Below are 22,754 nucleotides of genomic sequence, written 5' to 3' on the forward strand. Positions count from 1 at the left end.
CTCTCTCAAAATAAATAAATACACATTAGAAGGAAATTTTAAGAAGAGTAGTCCTCTCTCCCAAAGGAAAGATGAAGTTAAAATACTATTTATATTTAAATTTTATTTCCCACAGTCCAGTTCAAAGGATTAATAGAAATAAAGTTTGTCTGATATCACAGAAAACCTAACATAATCAATAATGAACGAGTTACTGTCAGTTTCTTTAATACTTGCATTTTACATGTATGACAAAAGGGTAAAATAAAAAGCTTGAGGCCCTGAAAAAGTATATTTGTCTTCTTTTTTTATTTAAAAAAGACCCATGATTCTTTGGGAGGTGATACAAGATTGCTTCCCAGTCAGATCATAATTTCCACAATTTCCGTAATAACCATAAATTTGAAAGGTTCCCACTCTCCCCACTCCAGTTCCCTTTTGGCACCTATATGTGAAATGTCACTTCCAAAAAATGGGGGGAAATGTGCTGAATACTGGGTTTTCATCACAGTACTCCTTTCCTGAGGAAAAATTTTCTGGTTGCTAAATTTAGAATATTGATATACAAAAAAGCTTACCATATCTCATCAATAAGAGCCTTTTTCGAACCAACTCTATGGCTGTCTCAGAAGAAAATTATATTAGAAACAGCAGCCAATTCTCAGAGGTGAAAGAGCAATGGCTTATCCTATCCTTTCCCATGTCTTCTAATTTTAAATTTAGAATTACAGAGCAATTCTATGAGAGGTAGCAGAATGTCTGACACTGGCGCTGGCTTCATGATTTGAGGATACAATTTGAACTCATCACATTCTTCAGAAGAACTCATTATACTGAAAAGAAACAAAGGAAGAGGCTTTCTCAACCTCTGCATGCAGAGAGGTCGACCAGAAGGACAGACATCGGTTACCAGTGGAGAAGGAGGGGTCTCACCTTGGCTGGCAGTTAGGGAAGGATGCAACCAAAGATAGATTTTTTGCTCTGATAAGAAAAGTATGCCATGTATAAAGCATACTACTCTGGAGTCTTCACTTAATCTGCTAAAAAGAAGCTTCTACACAAAATTCAGGATCCTATAGGAGAGAAATAGCCAATACAGGCTGTAATTGGCTAATTTTTACATATGAAGAATTTGATTTTCATTTTTCATATCTAAGAAGGATTTATGAGCTTGTTACTGACCCATCTGGCCCGATTCATATTTATTTTATTTTTTCACGGTGCTTCAGATCTGCAGGGTATTGCCAAGAAACTTATCACACGCAAAAAAAATCTCTGAATTTTTCAGTGTCCTTAGAACTTAATGGATTTTTTTGAATACTTCTGTTAAGCTGATAAGAGTTGGGGAGAGTCTTATCCTACCCACCTCTCCCCAAACCTAATAAAATAGGACATTTTTATTCCGAAATAAAAGATGGTAACGTTACAAAACTAGGGGGGTGGGGAAGAAGATGCTACGACAGTGTATTTCTCTTTAATTAACACTTGACTATTTCCTACCTATAGCACTACGCACGTGATTAAACTTTTGGGAGGGAGAGAGGGAGAGAGAAGGAAACTCCAAAACCTCCTGACAAAGTAGCCATTCCGATGCATAGACAAGGGGTTATTTCTTCTGCCAGCCACTGGTTCACAAATATTTTCCCCATTTAAAGAAGTGTGCGTGAATGAGGTTGGGAGAGCAGGGAATACACCAAGAAGTCGACTATACGCTTCCCTTAACGAGCCCACCCTATGTCCTTAGCGGTGATTGCTTCATCCGCCATCTTGGCATTCACAGTAAGCAACATCTTTCTTTAAAACTTTTCTTGTTCTTGCTGCTTTTCTTGCCGTTCTTGTCTTTGTTCTCTGACATCTTTTTGGCTCTGATTTCTCTCATTAGGTCAAAGAACACCTGGGGTGCGGAGGAAGGAACGAAAAGAATAGGGAGGAAAAAGCCATTTAATGATTTCATGAAGCAATTCCACTAAGCAGGATATGTAGTCACATTTTAAAGCATAAAGCAAATTTGTTTTTATAAACCCTGAGCCAAATTTTGCATTAGACTTTCTAGCATTTGCAACCACCAGGAAAGGTTAAGAACATGAGTACCTGCTACTGGGTGCTTTCTTATATACCACCACACCTTATGGAATCCTAATCACGACCCTGTACAGGTAGGAACATCATTATGCCTGACGGCTTCTCCAGCAAGACTAGCGACTTGGAACATGGTGGGGTTGAGAGAAGAGGAAATAAAGCATAAACAAACTAAGGCTCCTGCACTAGGAAACTGGGGACAGGAGAGGAGAAATGTGCCGTCCCACCACCGCTCCACAAGCAGCCCCTACCCTCATTCTCAGGAACAGCCACTGTTCCTTGAGACGTTAGCTGAAAGGAACTTTATCAAGAACTGATATGACTTGTCCTCTGAAAGCAATGTACTATTCAGATACAAATTATCATCTGTCAAATAGTTTGGGTTTTGCCCTCTGCCTCCAGCAATCATGCCAAAGTGCCCATGATACCCAAGCAGACAAAATAAGCCTGAGACAAAGAAACATTTCAGATTTCTCAGAGGGAGTGATAGAGACTGGAAGCAAGAGGCTGAGTGCAGGCTTTAATCTTCAGATGTTCACACAAAACGACAACCTCCTTTTATTTCCATAGACATACTTTCTTCTTGGTGAAAAGGAAGATGGAGCTTTCTGAGTGGGGGACTCCACATGCATTTACCACCAGCTCCAGGCACAAAAAGGCACCCTCCTCCCCACAAAATGACCTAAGCACCCCACCCACAAGAGCAGCAGTGAACAACTTCAAATGTTACGGCTTTTTCGTTTTGTTCTAACAGCGAAGGCAGGAGGAGGATGGAATGTGTCCAATTTAAAATGATGACAAAGTTGTTCACGGGCTGATCTTATCAACCTTTCGTGTAAACTGTGTACAAGCGAATACAATGCTGCCAGTCATAAGTTTCTGCTGGGTCCTGTTTGGCAGGTCAAGCTGGTCCAGCGGAGGAAGGAGATACAAGCTAGCCTGCAACAGCCCCAACCCCCACCAGCCTGTCAAAAACTACACATCCCGGGTTCCAGGCCAAGAAAGCCTTCCCGGTGTTTTTTAAATGAAATACATGTCTGGATTTTCTGTGTGTTTTCTACAACTAGGAAACAATTTGATACAAAGAAAGAGATTTGGAACGGCACAGCAATCAGCATAAGAGCTGAGAAATAATAGAGGGAAAAAATAGCGAGTGAACATACTTCACATTACAGACAGATTTATATTGCAGACGCTACCAAAATGCTTCTAAAGTGAACCCTTTCTGGGCTGCCTGGGTGGCTCAGTCAGTGAAGCATCTGACTCTCGATTTCGGCTCAGGTCACGATCTCACAGTTTATGAGTTCGAGCCCCACGTCAGACTCTGCGCTGTCAGAATGCTGCTGGGATTCTCTCTCCCGGTCTCTCTCTGCCCCTCCCCCACTCACGCTCACTCATGTTCTCTCTCTTTCTCTCTCTCTCTCAAAATAAATAAACATTTAAAAAATAAGTAAAATAAAGCCAACCCTTTCTGAGGAGAAATAATGACTGACACCACAGAAATAAAAAGAATTATAAGAGAATATTAAAAAATTATATGCCAACAAACTGGACAACCTGGAAGAAATGGATAAAGTCCTAGAAACATATAATCTTCCCAAACGAAATTAGGAAGAAATAGAAAATTTGAACAGACCGGTTACTAGTAACAAAATTGAACTGGTAAAAAAAAAAAAAAAAAAAAAAAAAAAAAAAGAAAACCTCCCAACAAATAAAAGTCAATGACCAGATGGCTTCAAGGGTAAATTGCACCAAACATTAAAGAAGAACTAATACCTATTCTTCTCAAACTATTCCAAAAAAAAGAATAGGAAGGAAAACTTCCAAATTCATTCTAGGAGACCAGCATTACCCTAATACCAAAACCAGAGAAAGACACCACAAAAAAAGAAAGCTACAGGCCAATATCTCTGATGAACACAGATGCAAAAATCCTCAGCAAAATATCAGCAAGCTAAATTCACAATAATTAGAAGTATCATTCACTACAATCAGGTGGGATTTATTCCAGAGATACAGGAGTGATTCAATATTTGCAAATCAATGTGATATATCACATTAAAAACAGAAAGGATAAAAACCATATGATCATCTCGATAGACACAGAAAAAGCATGTGACAAAATACAACATCCATTCATGATAAAAACTCCCAACAAAGTGGATTTAGAGGGAATATACCTCAATATAATAAAAGCCATATATGAAAAACCCACAGCTAACATCATACTCAATGGTGAAAAACTGAGAGCTTTTCTTCTATGATCAAGAACAAGAAAAGATGTCCACTCTCACCACATTTATTCAAAATAGTACTGAAGTCCTGGCCACAGCAATAAGACAAGAAAAAGAAATAAAAGGCATACAAATTAAAAGGGAAGAAGTAAAACTGTCACTATTTGCAGATGACATGATACTATATATAGAAAACCCTAAAGATACCACACACACACAAAGACTATTAGAAGAGATAAATAAATTCAATAAAGTTGTAGGATACAAAATTAATATACAAAAATCTATCTGTTGTGTTTCTATATACCAAAACTGAAGTAGCAGAAAGAAGAATTAAGAAAACAATTCCAATTACAATTGCACCAAAAAGAATAAAACACCTTGGTAGGAATAAACTCTACCAAGATGTGAAAGACCTAAACTCTGAAAACTGTAAGACACTGATAAAAGAAATTAAAGATGACACAAACAAATAGAAAGATATTTCATGTTCACAGACTGGAAGAATTAATATTGTTAAAGTGTCCATCCTCCTCAGAGCAATCTAGAGATTCAGTGCAATCCCTATCAAAATACCAATAGTATTTTTCACAAAACTAGAACAATAATCATAAAATTTGTATGGAACCACAAAAGACTTTGAAAAGCCAATCAATCTTAAGAAAGAAGGAGGTATGGGGCGCCTGGGTGGCTTGGTCGGTTAAGCGTCCGACTTCGGCTCAGGTCATGATCTCACAGTCCGTGAGTTCGAGCCCCGCGTCGGGGTCTGTGCTGACAGCTCAGAGCCTGGAGCCTGCTTCTGATTCTGTGTCTCCCTCTCTCTCTGACCCTCCCCCATTCATGCTCTGTCTCAAAAATAAATAAACGTTAAAAAAAAAATTAAAAAAAAAAAGAAAGAAGGAGGTATCATAATCCCAGATTTCAACATATACTTCTCCAAAGCTTTAGTAATCCAAACAGTATGGTACTGGCTCAAAAACAGATACAAGGATCAACAGAATAGGAGAGAGGGCAAAGAAATAAACCCATGATTATATGGTCAATTAATCTAAGACAAAGGAGGCAAGAATATGCATGGAGCGGGGGGGCGGGTTAGTCTTTTCAATAAATGGTGCTGGGAAAACTAGACAGCCACATGCAAAAGAATGGAACTGGACCACTTTCTTACACCACACACAAAAATAAACTCAAAATAGATTAAAGGCCTAGATGTGAGACCTAAAACCATAAAACTCATAAAAGAAACAGAGGCATGAGCATTGGGTGTTGCATGGAAACAATGAATCACTATATTGTACATCTGAAACTATTATTATACTGTATGTTAACTAACTGGAATTTAAATAAAAACTTGAGGGAAAATAAAAAGAAAACACAGGCAGTCATTTTTTGGACATCAGCCTGAGCAACATATTTATGGATCTGTCTCTTCAGGCAAGGGAGACAAAAGCAAAAATAAACTACTGGGACTATACTGAAATAAAAAGCCTTTGCACAGGGAAGGAAACCATCAACAAAAGAAAAAGACCACTCACCAAATGGGAGAAGATACTTGCAAATCATATATCCGATAAGGGGTTAATATCCAGTATATAAAGAACTTCTACAACTCAATACCTAAAAACCAAATAATCTGATTTAAAAATACACAGAGGACCTGAATAGACATTTTAGCCAGGGAGACACAAGGACGGCCAGCAGGCACAGGAAAAGACACATCAGTAATCCTCAGGGAAATGCAAATCAAAACCATAATGAGATAATCACCTCTCACACCAGTCAGGCTAGTATTTTGTCAAAAAGAAAAGAAAAGAAGTGTTGACAATGATGTGGAGAAAAGGGACCGCTCCCTGCCCTGCTGGTGGGAATGCAAACTGGTGCAGTCACTGTGGAAAACAGTATGGAGGTTCCTCAAAAAATGAAAAACAGGAAAACCGTATGATCCAGTAATTGCACTACTGGGCATTTACCAAAAGAAGATGAAAACACTAATTTGAAAAGATATACGCACTCTGATGTATATAGCAGCATGATTTACAACAGCCAAATTATGGAAACAATCCATCAATAGAATGGATAAAGAAGATGTGGAACATATATACAGTGGAATGATACCACTCAGGCATGTATGAAGAAGGAAATCTTGCCATTTGCAACAACATGGATGGACCTAGGGGGTATTTGGCTCCCCTAATAAGACAGAGAAAGACAAATGCCGTATTATTTCACTTACATGTGGAATCTAAAAAAACAAAACAAACAAAAACAGACTCAAATACAGAGAACAAACTGGTGATTGCCAAAGGGGAGGAAGGTGGGAGGATGGGTGTAAAAGATAAAGGGGATTTGAGATACAAACTTCTGGTTATAAAATAAATAAGTCACAGGGATGAAAAGTACAGCCTAGGGAATATAGTCAGTAACACTGTAATAACATTGTACAGTGACAGACCATGATTACATCTACCATAGTGAGCACTGAGTAATATACACAATTGTTAAATCAATTTGTTGTGTGCCTGAAGGTAACATTGTATGTCGATTATACTTGAACAATAAATAAAAATTGTTTAAAAAATAAAGGGAGCCCCTTTTAATACCAACATCCTAAACACCAATGTTCTTCTAGACTCATTTCAAGCTAAAGTAAAGCTTGGTCACAAATCTGTCCCTCTCAGGTAAGAAGTAAAGGAGAATTATTTCCCCATAAGAAGGAGCAACATGAGATGCAATCTGGGGGCTTCAGATGCTGACGCCGCATAATACAAAGCAGACATATCCACTGCTCGGCTGCCAAAATGAGGTGGGTTTAGATGTTACAAGAGCACAGATCATGAAGTAAGAGCTAACAAACAAGGTGAAGGCAGAAGGGAAAGCCTCATCTATAAGGCTGTTCACTTTAACTGTGTGGCAACCGCTCTGAACCTTAGTTCTTTAGAAAAAAACCCAAAACCTAACAATAGCGATCACTAGTAGGTGGATTTTCCAACTGTCAATGTTCAGCATCGTCGGGGCGCCTGGGTGGCTCAGTTGATTAGCGTCTGACTCTCGGTTTCAGCTCAGGTCATGATCTCACGTTTTGTGAGTTCGAGCCCCACATCAGGCCCTAAGCTGACAGCACGGAGCCTGCTTGGGTTTCTCTCGCCCTCTCCCTCTGCCCTTCCCCCACTTGTGCTGTCTCTGTCTCTCTCAAAATAAGTAAATAAACTTTAAAAAATTATTTAAAAAAAAAAAAAGATTTGCAGCATTGTCAAGGTCCCCCTTTCACCAGCGTCAGATTTGAATGAGAAAGTACACTGGGCATCGCTAAAAGAGAGAAGAGAAGGGAAGGGGAAGGGGAAGGGAAAGGGGAAAGGGAAGGGGAGGGGATGGGAGAGTTGATTCCTGAGAGCAAACAGTATTTGGAGACTAAGTTATAAACACAGAACACATTGGCTCTGCCGGTGGACAGTAAGGGGAAAAGAATAAATCTAACCGATAAGTCACTGACAACAAAATCAAGGTACATGTTTCCCTGGGGAAGCCCCTAAGAACCCGCTGATGGACTTGGCTCCTGGAGAACAACAGGCCGCAGCAGATGAGAGCACAGAGGTGCTACTGTGGCCGTCCTTCCAGCACTGCCTTCACTGACCCCGGGGCCATACTTCCAGGGGCCAACCTTAAGCATGCTCTAACAAAGGCTCAAGACAAAGTGAGGGGACTCTGCTCTCGACTGTTTTAAATCCACGGTCAAACCCTCCCAGGGCTTCTCACTGTACTGGCTGAGACATCTGGAAAAGTCAGTTCTCCCCTACTTTCCACAAATGGTTCCCTCAAAACCAAACAGATGAGACGTCTACGTGCTGCAGTTTCCCAAGAAACACACAAAGAGCGCACACCTACCTTGTCCACGTTGGCCCGCGTTTTAGCCGACGTCTCCACGTACTGCACACCCCACTCCTCTGCGTTCGTCCTGGCCTCCTCGAAAGGCACCTGCCTCCGCTCCTCTAGGTCGGACTTGTTTCCCACGACCAGCAATGGGATTTTATCTTCTTCGGCCTTAACGCGGAGGATCTGTTCCCTAAGGCATTGCATCAAAATAAAGCAGCTAAGAAAGCTAGAATGAGAACTCAATTTCACTGATGCATCTAAAATGAACGGCTTTCCTACAGCAGAAAAAATTGTTATGCTCGGACGTGTCCCAAGGCAGCATTCCCTAGATCCTGTCACAAACAAGACAAGTGGTTTCAAAGCCTGGTTCTCAGTTTGCCTACATCAGGAGGACCTGGGGTGCTCGTCACAAACACGGGTTTCTGGGCCCAACAGGAGGCCCACAGAAGGAATGTCTGAATAGGAGCCCAGGATTCTGCATTTCAACAGGGTCCCCAACTGATGCTTAGGCACCAAAACTTCTTAACAAAAAGAACAACTTAGGAACTCTGGGATAAAAACAAGCTAAAAGAAGTATCTTCAGGGGCGCCTGGGTGGCTCGGTCGGTTAAGCATCCAACCCTTGATTTCGTCTCAGGTCAAGATCTCACAGTTCATGAGTTCGAGCCCCGCATCAGGCTCTGAGCTGGCAGCATGGAGCCTGCTTGGGATTCTTTCTCTCCCCTTCTCTCTCTGGCCCTCCCTTGCTCTCTGTCTCTCTAATTAATTAATTAATTAAATATTAAAAGAAGTATCTTCATACATAAAATGCGTAATAATTCTCCTGAAAACATGGTATGATTTCTTTGTGACACTAACAGCTGTGAAATCAGTGTTTTTCATACGGAAGGTGGCAGTCTATTAGATCATGAAATCAGTTTAATGGGTCACAACCAGTAACGTTTTTTTCCCCTCAGTGAAACAGAACACCATAGACCAGGGCAGAAACATCAGAGGGGATCTCAAGTATGACATGAAGTATGTTTTGTGAAACTTCTGTTTCGATTTCATCTGTATGCGTATATGCACCTGCCCCCTGCCGGACTCCCCGCACCTCTCCCCGCCACAGTTTCCATTTAGATATAGTAAATGTTACAAGCAATGGAATGAGGTCAGTTAAGTTAGGCAGTAATCATGTTTTATTGTGTGTCATTTTTCTACTACAAAGTAAAAAAAAAAAAAAAAAAAAAAAAAAAAGGAAAGAATCCAATATCTATGGAAAAGTACTTCAAAAACATCTCCTTAAAAAAAAAAAAAAACATTAACTGTAACACCTTAAATTTTACCTCTCCTAAAGCTATCAGCTACCTAAATTACTAATCAATACCAAATATTAAAAAAATAAATATTTTATTTCCAGTATTTTGGTCCAGTGAAGACATTTCTACTTTCACATTCCAATATATTCCCAAAATAGACCACCTCAAAAGTGTATTTTGTGGGGATCTGTATTGATTTCTCTATGATATAGGGTAACGTTTCAGAATAATGAAAATTTAAAAAAAATTTTTCCATTAGAGTCAATTTAAGTATCAGATATCAAATATTCTAAGAAAAACGAAAAAGAAGATAAGGAGATGCTTATAAATTGCCTCTAAGTAGCTTTGCTATAGCCTACATTTCAACAGGGGTCATAGAACATGCTACATTTAGAAGTTACATGATCAGCACAAATTATGACAAGAAAAACTGATAGCTCTCTGGCTCATTAGTCATGCAGAGGTTTGTAAAATGACCTCATTAATAAACATATTCATGCAAAAATAGAAGTACTGATTCTGGTCTCTTATAAAAAAAAAAAAACCTAGTTTTCGAGCTTATTGCATATTGTCCAGGGCAAATTTCAAGGAAGATGGAGCATGTTAACATTTTGTTTTATGTTGGGACCTTTCCATAAATACAGAAATGCTATGTTTGAAATCTGTTAACAGGCATAAAGGAGTTTAACCACAAAGACTCAGATGCCCTACTTCCATTTTCCATTTCTGATGCCGTGAGAAACCTGGACAGCCTCGTGACTTTTCTCTGAATGTCCGGAGCTCAAGTCAGAAGAGCTAACCTGCCCTCCCTTTTTCTTTTAGGTAGTCATCTGTCCTTTTTCTCCTAAGGACCTCTGTTCTCACATAATGACCGAAACCCACCTCCCAAGACGAGATGAGACTGCTCCAAATCCCTGAGAACACATGGCTCTGTGTGCGTGGTGCGGGGCGACTGGATGAGGCTGGCACCGTGTCTCCTCTGGATGTGACTCTCCCTCTGCCCACCAAGTCCTTTCTTGGGGAGTCATGGGGTAATGGGAAATCAAAAGGCTCGGACATTCAAGATAATAAGGAAGTGTGTGCATCCGTCCTGTTTTATCAAGGATGCACTCACAATTATGAATACATCGACTGTACCCACATAGAGAAAACCCTAGGCATGTCGGGAAAGTCTGAAAACTCATAGGACTTCTCCTAAGAGTCCTGGTCATTTAACTGATCGCCACCATGCACGTACTATAGTACCAGAGAATTTAGATGTGCCACCTTTGAAGACTTGACACTATGAAGCCCAGCAAGTGACGACCACTGTGTTCACCTGGGTTTACCCCTTGAGGGCCCCCTGGCTCACTGATGCTTCCTTCCAAATCTTGTGGGGGGAAATTTAGTTTCCTCATTTTCACCTTTGGCTGACCCCTTAACTTCTGACCAGAACTTGCTAAAGAATGGAAAAAAAAATTATGGATTTTCTTCCCTTTTTAGTTCCCTGTTAGACTCTAGATTTGCTTCTTAAAATCAAAAGTCATCTGGACAGATATGTTTATAAGGGGAGTAGATAAGAGAAACAAAACAAGCATGTAGGGTAAAGAGAAAGACGCCATCCCCATTGGAATTCCTCTAAGAATTATGCCTAACAGCTCACGATTTCTTGGTAACAATGAACTTCAGGTATCTTTAACCACTGCACTTAAAATGAGTAACAGCGGTTCACATTCTACTCACTGTGTAAGCACCATGTGCCCATGCTGTGAGAGGGCCTGGGGACACAGCACGGTACAGGATGGCCGTGGCTCCTGCCCTTACATGTGTACAGCCTAAAGCATCATTTCATTTCATCTCATCAAGTAACAAGTACACTTTCAGACAGAGAAACAGAATCTCCAATGCCAAGTAAACCTGCTCAGGGTCCCCAAACTGCTAGGTGGCAGGGCAAGGATTCAAACCCAGGTCTGCCTAATTCTAAAGCTGGGCTCTTTTCACTCACCTATGTTAAAAGTCCTACAGGTGCCACAAACGGTCACTCTAACTGACATCTTTCACTCTCCTGACAATGTTTCATCAACCTCAAAACAGATCAAAATGATGACTTTTCCAGCAAAATTATAAAAAGGATAAAGATAGTTAACCCATCGATCACTGTCTCTTAGGATTTATATGAAAACAAAATTAGAAGTTCTTGAGTGTATGGAATGGCTTCGTCCTCTTAAGATTCCTTTTTTTTCTTTAATGTTTATTTATTTTGAGAGAGAGCACGCATGTGCACACATTAGTGGGGGAGGGGCAGAGAGAAAGGGAGAGAGAGAATCCCAAGCAGGCTCCACGCTGTCAGTGCAGAGCCCGACGCTGGGCATCTCATAAACCATGAGATCATGACCCAAGCTGACATCAAGAGTCCGACGCTTAATCAACTGAGCCACCTCTGAAGATTCGTAAGGTAATTTACATTCAAAAATTATAAAAATGGGGAAGCCCAAAGAGATGATAACAAATGGGGGGCTCTCATGTGCCAAGATTCAAAAAGCCCCAGAAAATCCGTTAGCGGAATTCTTAATAACAAGCCCAACCCTCTGTTATTATGCTCAGCCACAGATTCCTGCCAAGCTGACCACGTGAGAAAGACAGGCAGAAAGTCTCCTGGAGGCTGGAGTCTCTTTCGTTTCACACATACCTGAATTCGGCAGTTGCTGTAAATGATTCATGTTCTGTGATCGAGAACACGAGGAGAAAACCTTCCCCACTGCGAAAGTAGTTGTCTCGAATGGCTGCATAGTCCTCTTGTCCAGCCGTGTCCAGAATATCTATCTGGACTTCTTCTCCATCAAGAACCACTTTCTTTCTGTAACTGTCAGCTTTGGTAGGTTCATAGTCTTCTACAAACTGCGGGAATAAACAACATTATCAGTAATTAACAACATATTAAGGGAAAGAAAATTTGCCAAAGAAATAAATTTCAATATATGGGCACCTGGCCTATAATCAACTGAATATTTATTGAGTATTCACAATTATCACACTATGTTTAAGGCACTATAAAAAAATAACTCCTTCTTTAACACTTCTTTATTGCTCTTGGTTCTACTGCTTTTTGTTTTTATTTTTGTTTTCATGGTTTTAATATAATGTATTGTCAAATTGGCTCACATACACTATGTACAGTGTGCTCTTGGTTTTGGGGGTAGACAAGAGCCAATATTCCCATTTTGTAGATGAGGAGACCAAGCATAGGGCAGAAAGAACACTTGGTGATATTATTCACAGTATAAAATTATAAACACTGGCAAGGGTGAGAAACAGAAGCTCTTACACACAATCAACAGAAGTATAAAACTCATCTGAAAAGTGATTTGACAAGAGGGACTAAGGGGATTAAACAGGCAACATGATAAACTTCAAATGGGTCAAAAATTAAATATAAAAAATAAGCCCATCAAGTATCAGAAGAAAACATGGGTGAAATCCTTTTATTACCTTGAAGTAGGGAAGGCCTTTTTAACTATGACTCAAAATCCAGAAGCCATGTAAGAAAAAATTGATAAATTAGACTACATAAAATTTTTTTAAACTTCCATATGGCACAACACACTATTTAAAAAAAGACAAATGACAAACAGGGAAAAAGTATTTGAACCCATATCACAAAGAGCTATATTTAAACAGTTCCTAGAAACAGGGAGAAAAAAACATCAATAATCCAACGGGGAAAAGTGGCAACAGACATAAACAATTGACAGAAAAATACATACCTATGATGCTAATCATACAAAAAGATGTTCATCCTCACTAATATAGAGAATGGAAATTATTGACAACACAGAGATACCGTTTTTCACCTACCAGACCGGCAAAAAACCCAACGTCGGACAACATACTCTGGGGAAAAGGCCCTCTTGCACATGGCTGGTGGGAGTAGAGAACAGCACAGCCTTCACGGGGATGAACACGGCAACATCTAACAGCAGTGGAGAAGCGTTCATCTCCCAGCCACCCTGCTTCTAGGAATCTAATCTACAGCAACACACAAGGTGATCACTGTGGCACTGTGTGTAACAGCAAATGGTCAATAACCACCCAAACGCCCAACAACAGGCACCCATCAACGGAATACTACGCAGCTATAAAAAAACGACAAAGAGAACCAGTACAGATACACAGCGATCTCCGGCAGATAACAGTCTACCTTTTGCATAAGGAAACGAAGGAGAATAAAGAATAAGATAGGCGTGTATGAGTATGTATAGCTGTTTTTGTGTGTATGTATATATATGTATGTGTGTGTGTATATCTTAATAGGCACATATATGCAGAGGTATGTATGTATTTATGCATGTATTTGCCAAAGAGATTCCCTGAAAAGACAAACAAAACAAATTTAAAAGCTGTGAAACAGAAAACAGAAGCAAATGAACCTGAATGAATGTTAAATTGGTAATAGAGCCACACAGAGAACTAATTCAAGAGACTTTAGTACAGAATATTTTGATAGCATGCATCCCAGTAAAAGAGACAAAGGACAAAAAGTTTCAAAAACTGCTAAACTTCTCTTGGCTTGTATTATTGAGTAATAATGATATTAGTAATTCAAAGCTATTTTCTTTATATCGTGGTATACATCAAATAAGTAATTATTTTAATGATGTCAGAAGTACAGATATTCAGGAAAAAAACTAAATTAATGACAGCAATGAACCATTAAAATAGAATCGGTACGGGTGGACTGGGTGGCTCAGTTGGTTAAGCAGCCAACTTCGGCTCGGGTCACCATCTCACAGTTCGTGGGTTCAAGCCCTGTGTCAGGCTCTGTGCTGACAGCTCGGAACCTGGAGCCTGCTTCAGATTCCGCGTCTCCCTCTCTTTCTGCCCCTCCCCTGCTTGTGCTCTGTCTCTCTCACTTTCAAAAATAAGTAATAAAACATTTTTTAAAAATTAAAAAAAAAGAATTGGTGCTGGTTTAAGCAGATATCTAGATGCGAAAGAATGAAGTGGGACCCCTACTTCATATCACACACAAAAATTAACTCAAAATGGATCGAGACCAAATTGTAAAAACTGAAACTATAAACTCTAAGAAGGAAACAGGTGTAAATCTTTATTACCTTGGATATGGCAATGCATTCTTAGATAGGACATCAAAAGCACAGGCAACAAAAGAAAAAGTAGATAAACTGAACTTCATCAAAATGTAAAACTTTCATGCTTCGAAGGACATCATCAAGAAAGTGAAAAGATAACCCATAAAATGAGAGAAAATATTTGTAAATCATATATCTAATAGGAGACTTATATTCAGAATACACAAAACACTCTTAAAGTTCAACAATAAAAAGACAACCCAATTTAAAAATAGACAAGAGAGGGGCGCCTGCCTGGCTCAGTCGGTTAAGAGGCCGACTTCAGCTCAAGTCATGATCTCGCCGTCTGTGGGTTCGAGCCCCACGTCAGGCTCTGTGCTGGCAGCTCGGAGCCTGGAGCCTGGAGCCTGCTCTGGATTCTGTGTCTCCCTCTCTCTCTGTCCCTGCTTGCTCTCTGTCTCTCTCTTTCTCTCTCAAATAATAAACATTTTGAAAAAATTAAAAAAAAATAGACAAAAGACCTGAAGGAACATTTCTCCAAAGAAGATACACAGGTGGCCAACAGGCACGTGAAACAAGGTGCAACATCATCAGTCACTAGGGAACTGCCAATCAGAACCACAGTGAGATACTGCTTCATACTCACCAGGATGTATAATCAAAAAGAGACAATAACAAGCATTGGCAAGGATACAGAGAAATCGGGACCCTCACACATTGCTTGTGGGGTTATAAGATGGTACAGGTGCTATGGAAAAAAGTTTTGCACTTCTCAAAAAGTTATACATAGAGTTACCATATGACCTGGCAAGTTTCATGCCTCGGTATATTTACGCAAGAGAATTTAAGACTTAAGTCTACACAAAAATTTATGCACATGTGTTCACAGCAACATTATTCAAAATAGCAAAAAAGTAGAAACAATCCAAAAGTCCATCACTTGATGAACGGATAAACAAAACACAGCATATCCAGACAATGGAATATTATTCCGTGAAAAAACCTGATGCAGGTTACAACATGGATGAGCTTCCAAGACATTGAAAGAAAGCCTGATACAACGTGAAAGAAGCCTGATATCACGATCACATAATGTACGATTCCATTTATTTGAAATGTCCAGAACAGGTAAATCCATAAAAACAAAATGGTTGCCAAGAACCCGAAGTGTTGAAGAAGGGGAGGCAGAAATGAGGAAAGACTGCTGATATTAGGGTGTTTTCTTCTCTTTTGTGGAGGCAGAAAATTGTTCTAACATTATATAATAGTGATGGTTGCATGCCTGTGTGAATATGCTAAAAAAAAAATGATTGAATTGTACACTTCAAAAGGATGAATACCATGGTGTATGAATTACATCTTAAGAAACCAATTTAAATTTTTAAAAATTTAAAAATTGAATTGAGGGGCGCCTGGGTGGCTCAGTCGGTTAAGTGTCCAACTTTGGCTCAGGTAACAATCTCACAGTTCGTGGGTTCGAGCCCCACATTGGGCTCTCTGCTGTCAGCAGTGAGCCAGCTTCGGATCCTCTGTCTCCCTCTCTCTCTGCCCCTTCCCTGCTCATTCTCTCTCTCTTTCTCTCTCAAAAATAAATAAAACATTTAAAAAGAATTGAGATTATCAGTGTGAACTTAGTGGGCCCTTTGAAGAACACCCTTAAAAAAAGCCTTGTACTGATTTTAAGCCCCAAAATAAAAAAACGACAAGATTTTTAGTATTAGGTTCTTACATTTGTACTAGCAGTTATCTTCAACTAGACAAAATGTGAAAATTGACCTGTTTCACAACAGTGTCCTATTAACTCCTTTCCAAAGAGACAAATCCATGACCCCAAAAACCTAAGCACCCAGTGCAAATCTGTAAATACCACCATGAAGCATTTCAAGTGCGTATTTCTGAGCTTTCAAGGTTAAAAAGGTCCATAGACTCGCTGGACACGGGATGTCTGAATGTCCTCATAACGACTGCATACCTCTGTGTCAGTGAAAAGTGTACAGATTATTAGAACATAGACTACAATCTTGATTTTCCACTTTTCCATCAGAAACAGAAAGTCCTGGAGTCTTGGTATCTGTTAAGACGATCCACACTCCTGGCCTTGGGGGGCGGTGTGTGATTCAGTTTCAGATGCCTAAGACACACAGATTCCCCAGGGATCTGTGTCTAAACTGCCTTAGCCAGCCACTGACAGTCTGCCGTGGTTGCTGTCAAACTCCCCGGTCACCAACCTCACATGGTCCGTAGCTTTAGAAGTCTTCAAGTATGTTAGGTCAAGGATAAAAAGATTAAGATCTCCCTCCAGTTTTTCTCAAAGTCAGACCTTAGCCAAAAATAAAAACTTCTGGGACCACTGCCCCTCGCATAATCCAACCCTCATAGCAATTTCACCATATAAGCTCTTTTTTTTTTTTTTTTTTTTTTTTTTTTTAACTTGAGGTAAAGCCCTGGACCAAGAATAAAGAATGTGGGATGTGGGTAGACTTTAGGTAACTGGCATCCCGGAGCACAGGACTGTTCCCTTTTCTGTGAAATCAGGCTTGACCAGGTGATCTCTCAGGCAGGAATCACCACACTTGGCCATACATCAGACTGCCGGGAGAGCTGCGCATAAAATGAGAGTCCCCATTTTCAACTCTAGAAATGTTATTCAGAAGGTGATCGGCTAAGTTTGGGAATCGCTGCTAAGATCTCTAAGATCTCTTCAAGCTCCAAGACTATGATTCTGGAACTCTCCTGTCCAATATAGTAGCCACTAGCCACATTTGCTGGAACTCTAGTCACATGTGCAGACAGTACAGATACAGAACGTTTTCATCGTGGCAGAAGGTCCTACTGGACAGCGTTGCTTTAGAAATCAATTAAAGACTTCTCCAAACGTACATTAATCCATCTCTATTCTTTCCTTGCTCTCATTTTACCATTTCTTCAACAACTGCTGCTCTCCAGTCCTCAACTATGTTTGCCCATGAAAAAATAGACTAAGATCAAGCCTAGTTTTCCCTTGTTTCTCTGAAGATACGAGGAAGAAGGGACAAAACTCTTCTGTGTGCATCTTCCCCACCCCCTACCCCCACTTAACCATACGCACACATACAAACCTACATAATAAAAATGAAAATCCAGATTCGACTCTCCTACTAGTTAGTCTCCCGCAGCGTCAGCAGCTGTGCTATTGACAAGACTATTTGGGATGGATAACTCTTGGTTGTGAGATCTCTCCTGTGTGCTGTAGGGTGTTTAGCACCATTGCTGGCCCCTACCCACTAGGTGCTAGTAGTAACTGCCCTCCAGTTGTGACACTCAAAAGTATCTCCAGACGTTGGGACGCCTGGGTGGCTCAGTCGGTTGAGCGGCCGACTTCGGCTCAGGTCACGATCTTGCGGTCCGTGAGTTCGAGCCCCGCGTCGGGCTCTGTGCTGACAGCTCAGAGCCTGGAGCCTGTTTCGGATTCTGTGTCTCCCTCTCTCTGCCCCTCCCCCGCTCATGCTCTGTCTCTCTCTGTCTCTCTGTCTCTCTCTCTCTCAAAAATAAATAAATAAACATTTAAAAAATAAAAATAAAAAGACCAATACTGTGGCAAATATACCCTCAGGTGACCCTCAGTGAGTCATGCCCCTGGTATGATACTCTCCTTTTAAATACAGAGGACTCTGTGACTGGCTTCTAACCAACAGAATATGGGAAAGATCGTGAGATCACCCCATGATTACATTTCCTTATATAAGAATCTGTCTTAGCTAACCAGAGACGCTCCTACTGGCCTTGAAGAAGCAAGGTGCCACGGAATGAACCACCTATGGAAAGGGCCTGGTGGCAAGGACCTGTGGGCCTCCACCCTACGTCTGCATGAAACCGAACTCTGCCAGCACCCAGAGCTTGGAAGAGGACCCAAGCGTCAGCCAGGCTCACGGCCCCAGCCAACTCTGACTGCAGCCTTGTGGGACCCCGGGCAGAGCAGCCAGCTAAGCCACGCCAGACTCCCAAGCCCTGGAAACTGTAGATAACCAACATGTGTTGTTTCAAGCTGCTAAATTTCTAGTAATTTGTTACATGGCAATAGAAAACCAATACAAATACCACTTATATCACAAAATCCAGCAAAATAACATATTTTTTATTAATTAACTGCCTGGCATAACTCTAGAATACCTTCTTAACTGGTTTGTTTGTTCACTGCATCCTCTTTGATTATCTCGTCATACAGGCCAACGATTGTGTAATATTTCCTATAGAGGATGAAAAACAATTTAGTCTTATCCTCTAGCATAATTGGTCCAAGTTTCTCTTTTATTGAAAGTTTAGAAGGATTTTCTTCAGCTTCACAATGATGTGACACTACTAGTAATAGAAGTTTTAGGACTATTGTCAAATTTAAGAAACCTCTCTTAAACTTCCCTGGAAGAGACTATAAGCTCTGGAAGAACTTTCCCAACCAGTTTCTAGCTCCACGTCTCGACCCTTGTTTCTCGAGAACTCCACAGCCCACACACTTCCAGAACCAGGTGCCACAGGACCACACTCACACCACGATAACCTCCTGGCCCTGCACCTCACATCACAGTGCCAGGTGAGTCAGCAGAGTGGGTGGTGGGAATATTCCGGGAAGCCATCCCTACAGCGAAATGGCTAGTAATAACTTAACCACATGCCCAAGTGACTCCAAACCACATAAATAGATACCACTAATTCCCAGCTAAATATATCCTTAACCCAACTTCCCTCAGCTAGATCCCAAAAATGGCCATTGCCATTCCAACACCACCCAACATAAGTTGGACAGAGGGCAAGTCTAGTGAAGATCAGATAATGATCTTCACCGACTGTGGTGACAGGTATCTTCCTTTTGGAAATCCTGTAAAGCACACACCCATGGGAACGTGACGTGAGCGCCGGTCAGAACACTCTGCCCATGGTACCAACTGACGGCCATCAGGCAGGGACATTTGTTGCCATGGGAATCAAAACGGTGTTGTCACATTGGACTCAGCACCAGTTCCATTATCCACATTAAGTGACATAAATGTGGGGCAAGGATGGTGTGAGCCTTACTTTGCTGCATGGCAGAACTAGAGAGAACCTGATGCCTATCACTTGAGAAAAGATTGTCTTATGACAGCTTAGCTCTCCCTTTCACTACCTCCTGAAAGTGACTGTCACAAAGCTAAATCTGACCTGTTCTTCAGAACGGTATAAGAGTATAAGAGTCCCCTCCTCTTCCCTTCCTCCTGTCAGAAAGCAAGCTCAAAGGATAACACCGGAAGTCACGCAAAGCAGGGACCCCTCACATCCCCACCAGAGTTGAAATTACTTACCAAAACTCAGCAGCCCAGATCTCATGCTCGTTAGACTGCCTATAAAGCTACTCGGAAACCATGTTAACACAGATTCGCCCCACGATCCTCCGTGCACATGGGGCACTGAACACATGAACACAGCTGGAGGAGGGACACTATGACAGCAGACTCGATGAAGAAAGGCGTCTGCGCCCGGCATGTCTTACCTCATCGTACATGAACTGAAGCGTCAGGGCCGACTTGCCAACCCCTCCACTGCCGACCATGATCACCTTGTGAAGGGCCAGGGAGCTCTGGCTCTTACTCTTGTTTGCGGCCATCCCGCCGGTTGTCTAAGGTCGCAACACACGACCAGAGGACCCAGTTGAAGAGCTGCCAAGGAACAAGACAAAGACTTAGAGGCAGTTTGATGTCTACCCAACTGAAAGAAAATGAAGTCCGTGTGCGCCAGGAAAGCCTAACCCAGACATTCCAACAGAGAAGCAAAGCTTCTAGGTGCCGGGCAGAGATGAAACAATCCCTCCAACAACCTCAGAGGTCATTTACCATAGCAGAGCCAGAGAGAAAGTAAGACAGAGAGGAAAAAAATGGCACCCAGTGCCTGGATCACTGGGGAGTGTGGGGAGGACACCGGACACTAAAAATCCTCAAAGGCGCTTCTCTGAAGTGGAGAGACCAGAGAGCTCTGAGTCCCACCCTTCAGATCTCCCCCCAAGTCATCTGGTGCCACAGACAGCACCCAGGGACCTCAATTTCGCCCGCTTTATTCTCACCGCTCACTTCCCCTTGTGCCTCTGCCTCCCGATACACACACTCCCACAGCCCCCAACGCGGGCCACAGAGGTACTCTGGAAGGAGATCAGTAAATGCAGTTTTTATAGTAAGTACGCCTTTGTGGCACACGATGGAGCTAAAAGAAAGAGAACGAAATTATTTCCTTCAAGTGTATTTAAAGTGGTGAACCAAAATGAGTTAAACTGGGGTCCCCTGGGTGGCTCAGCTGGTTGCATCCGGCTCTTGATTTCAGCTCAGGTCATGATCTCATGCTTCATGGGTTCGAGCCCTGCATCAGGCTCTGCGCTGACAGTGTGGAGCCCTGCTTGGGATTCTCTCTCCCTCTCTCTCTGCCCCTCCCCCACTCACACATGCACATGCACACATACTCTCTCTTTCAAAATAAATACACTTTAAAAAAATGTTTTGGGGCGCCTGGGTGGCTCAGTCGGTTAAGCGGCCGACTTCAGCTCAGGTCACGATCTTGCAGTTTGTGAGTTCAAGCCCCACATCAGGCTCTGTGCTGACAGCTCAGAGCCTGCAGCCTGCTTCAGATTCTGTGTCTCCTCTCTCTCTCTCTCTGTCCCTCCCCTGCTCGTGCTCTGTCTCTCTCTCTCAATTAACGTTAAAAAAAAGTTTTTTTAATAAAAATAAATAAAAATAAAAATAAATTTTTTTAATAAAATGAGTTAAGTTCCCCTATAATGACCATTGATCAAAATCAGTTTAACCTCCTCAGATGTGAGATAAAAAGAGGAGGGAATCCCAGGCACTGTGGGAAGATGAAGTATTCCAAATATGTAAATTTAATAGTAAATGGAATTTACTTTAACTCCAGTACCAATTTTTATTTTAACCAATTCGTATGAGAAAGCCTAGTTCACATATGCCACAGAGTAAGGAAAGGACGCAGGCTGGGGCATCTCCTGGGCCTGAGCCAGGGTCTGCCATTTGTGAGCTGGGAGACTTAGAACTATTTGAGTTCTCCAAGCCGCAAAACCCAAACACCACCTGCCTTGCAGGATTCTCCTGAGGATGAGAGACCTAAGCACAGTGCCAGGCACCCCCTAGGAACTTAATAAAGGTTGGTTTCCTTTCCAGCAGACTTGAACATCCTAACATTTAAAAAAAAAAAATCTTTTTTAATGTTTTTATTTATTTTTGAAGGAGAGAAAGACAGAGCATGAGTGGGGGAGGAGCAGAGAGAGAGGGGGAGACACAGAATCTGAAGCAGGTTCCAGGCTCTGAGCTGTCAGCCCACGCGGGGCTCGAACTCACGAACCGTGAAATCCCGACCTGAGCCGAAGTCGGACGCCCAACCGACTGAGCCACCCAGGCGCCCCATTAACATCCTAACGTTTAAAAATTTTTTCCAGGGGCGCCAGGGTGGCTCAGTCGGTTGAGCGTCCGACTTCGGCTCAGGTCACAATCTCGCGGTCCGCGAGTTCGAGCCCCGCGTCGGGCTCTGGGCTGATGGCTCAGAGCCTGGAGCCTGCTTCTGATCCTGTGTCTCCCTCTCTCTCTGCCCCTCCCCCGTTCATGCTCTGTCTCTCTCTGTCTCAAAAATAAATAAACGTTAAAAAAAAAAAATTTCCAATTCCAATATGGCAGGCTCCTATTTCCATTACTGCTGACAAAGGAACTTGACAACATCCCCACTAGAACAATAAATTTATACACACAGTACACACATAAATCATCCATTGGTTGATTTATAAATAAAACATTGGTTTAAATCAGTGGCTTCCATCCTTGGCTGCACAACGGAATCCCCTGGGGAGCCTTGAAACCATTCTGATGCAACGCCTGGGGGCTCAGTCGGTTGAGTGTCCGACTTTGGCTCGGGTCATGATCTTGCAGTTTGTGGGTTCGAGCCCCACATCGGGCTCTGTGCTGACAGCTCGGAGCCTGGAGCCTGCTTCAGATTCTGTGTCTCCCTCTCTCTCTGTCCCTCCCCGTCTTTCTGTCCCTCCCCCACTTGTTTTCTGTCTTTCTTTCTCAAAAATAAATAAACATCAAAAAAATTAAAAAAAAAACAAAAAAACAAAACATCCTGATGCATGGGTCCCACCCCAGAGAGTCTGATGGAATTGGCCCAGCATGTAGCCTGGCATGGGGACTTCTAGAAGCTTCTCAGGTGATTACAGTGGACACCCAA

General features: G+C 41.7%; 1 protein-coding gene across 2 annotated transcripts in view; it reads right to left on the reverse strand.

Moving 5' to 3' along the window:
- Window positions 1-271: 271 nt before the first annotated feature.
- RALB (RAS like proto-oncogene B) overlaps window positions 272-22,754 on the reverse strand; it is a 44,006-nt gene continuing 21,523 nt past the window's right edge. For both annotated transcript variants that reach the window (XM_042994249.1, XM_042994250.1), the window contains 4 exons: window positions 20,029-20,194; window positions 12,128-12,336; window positions 8,175-8,352; window positions 272-1,873 (listed from right to left, as the gene is read on the reverse strand). In XM_042994249.1, the coding sequence (XP_042850183.1) occupies window positions 1,754-1,873; window positions 8,175-8,352; window positions 12,128-12,336; window positions 20,029-20,142 (621 nt within the window). In that variant the 5' untranslated portion in view covers window positions 20,143-20,194 and the 3' untranslated portion in view covers window positions 272-1,753. The remainder of the gene's footprint in view (window positions 1,874-8,174; window positions 8,353-12,127; window positions 12,337-20,028; window positions 20,195-22,754) is intronic.

The sequence above is a fragment of the Panthera tigris genome, chromosome C1 (genome assembly GCF_018350195.1).
Source record: "Panthera tigris isolate Pti1 chromosome C1, P.tigris_Pti1_mat1.1, whole genome shotgun sequence".
Lineage (NCBI taxonomy): Eukaryota > Metazoa > Chordata > Mammalia > Carnivora > Felidae > Panthera > Panthera tigris.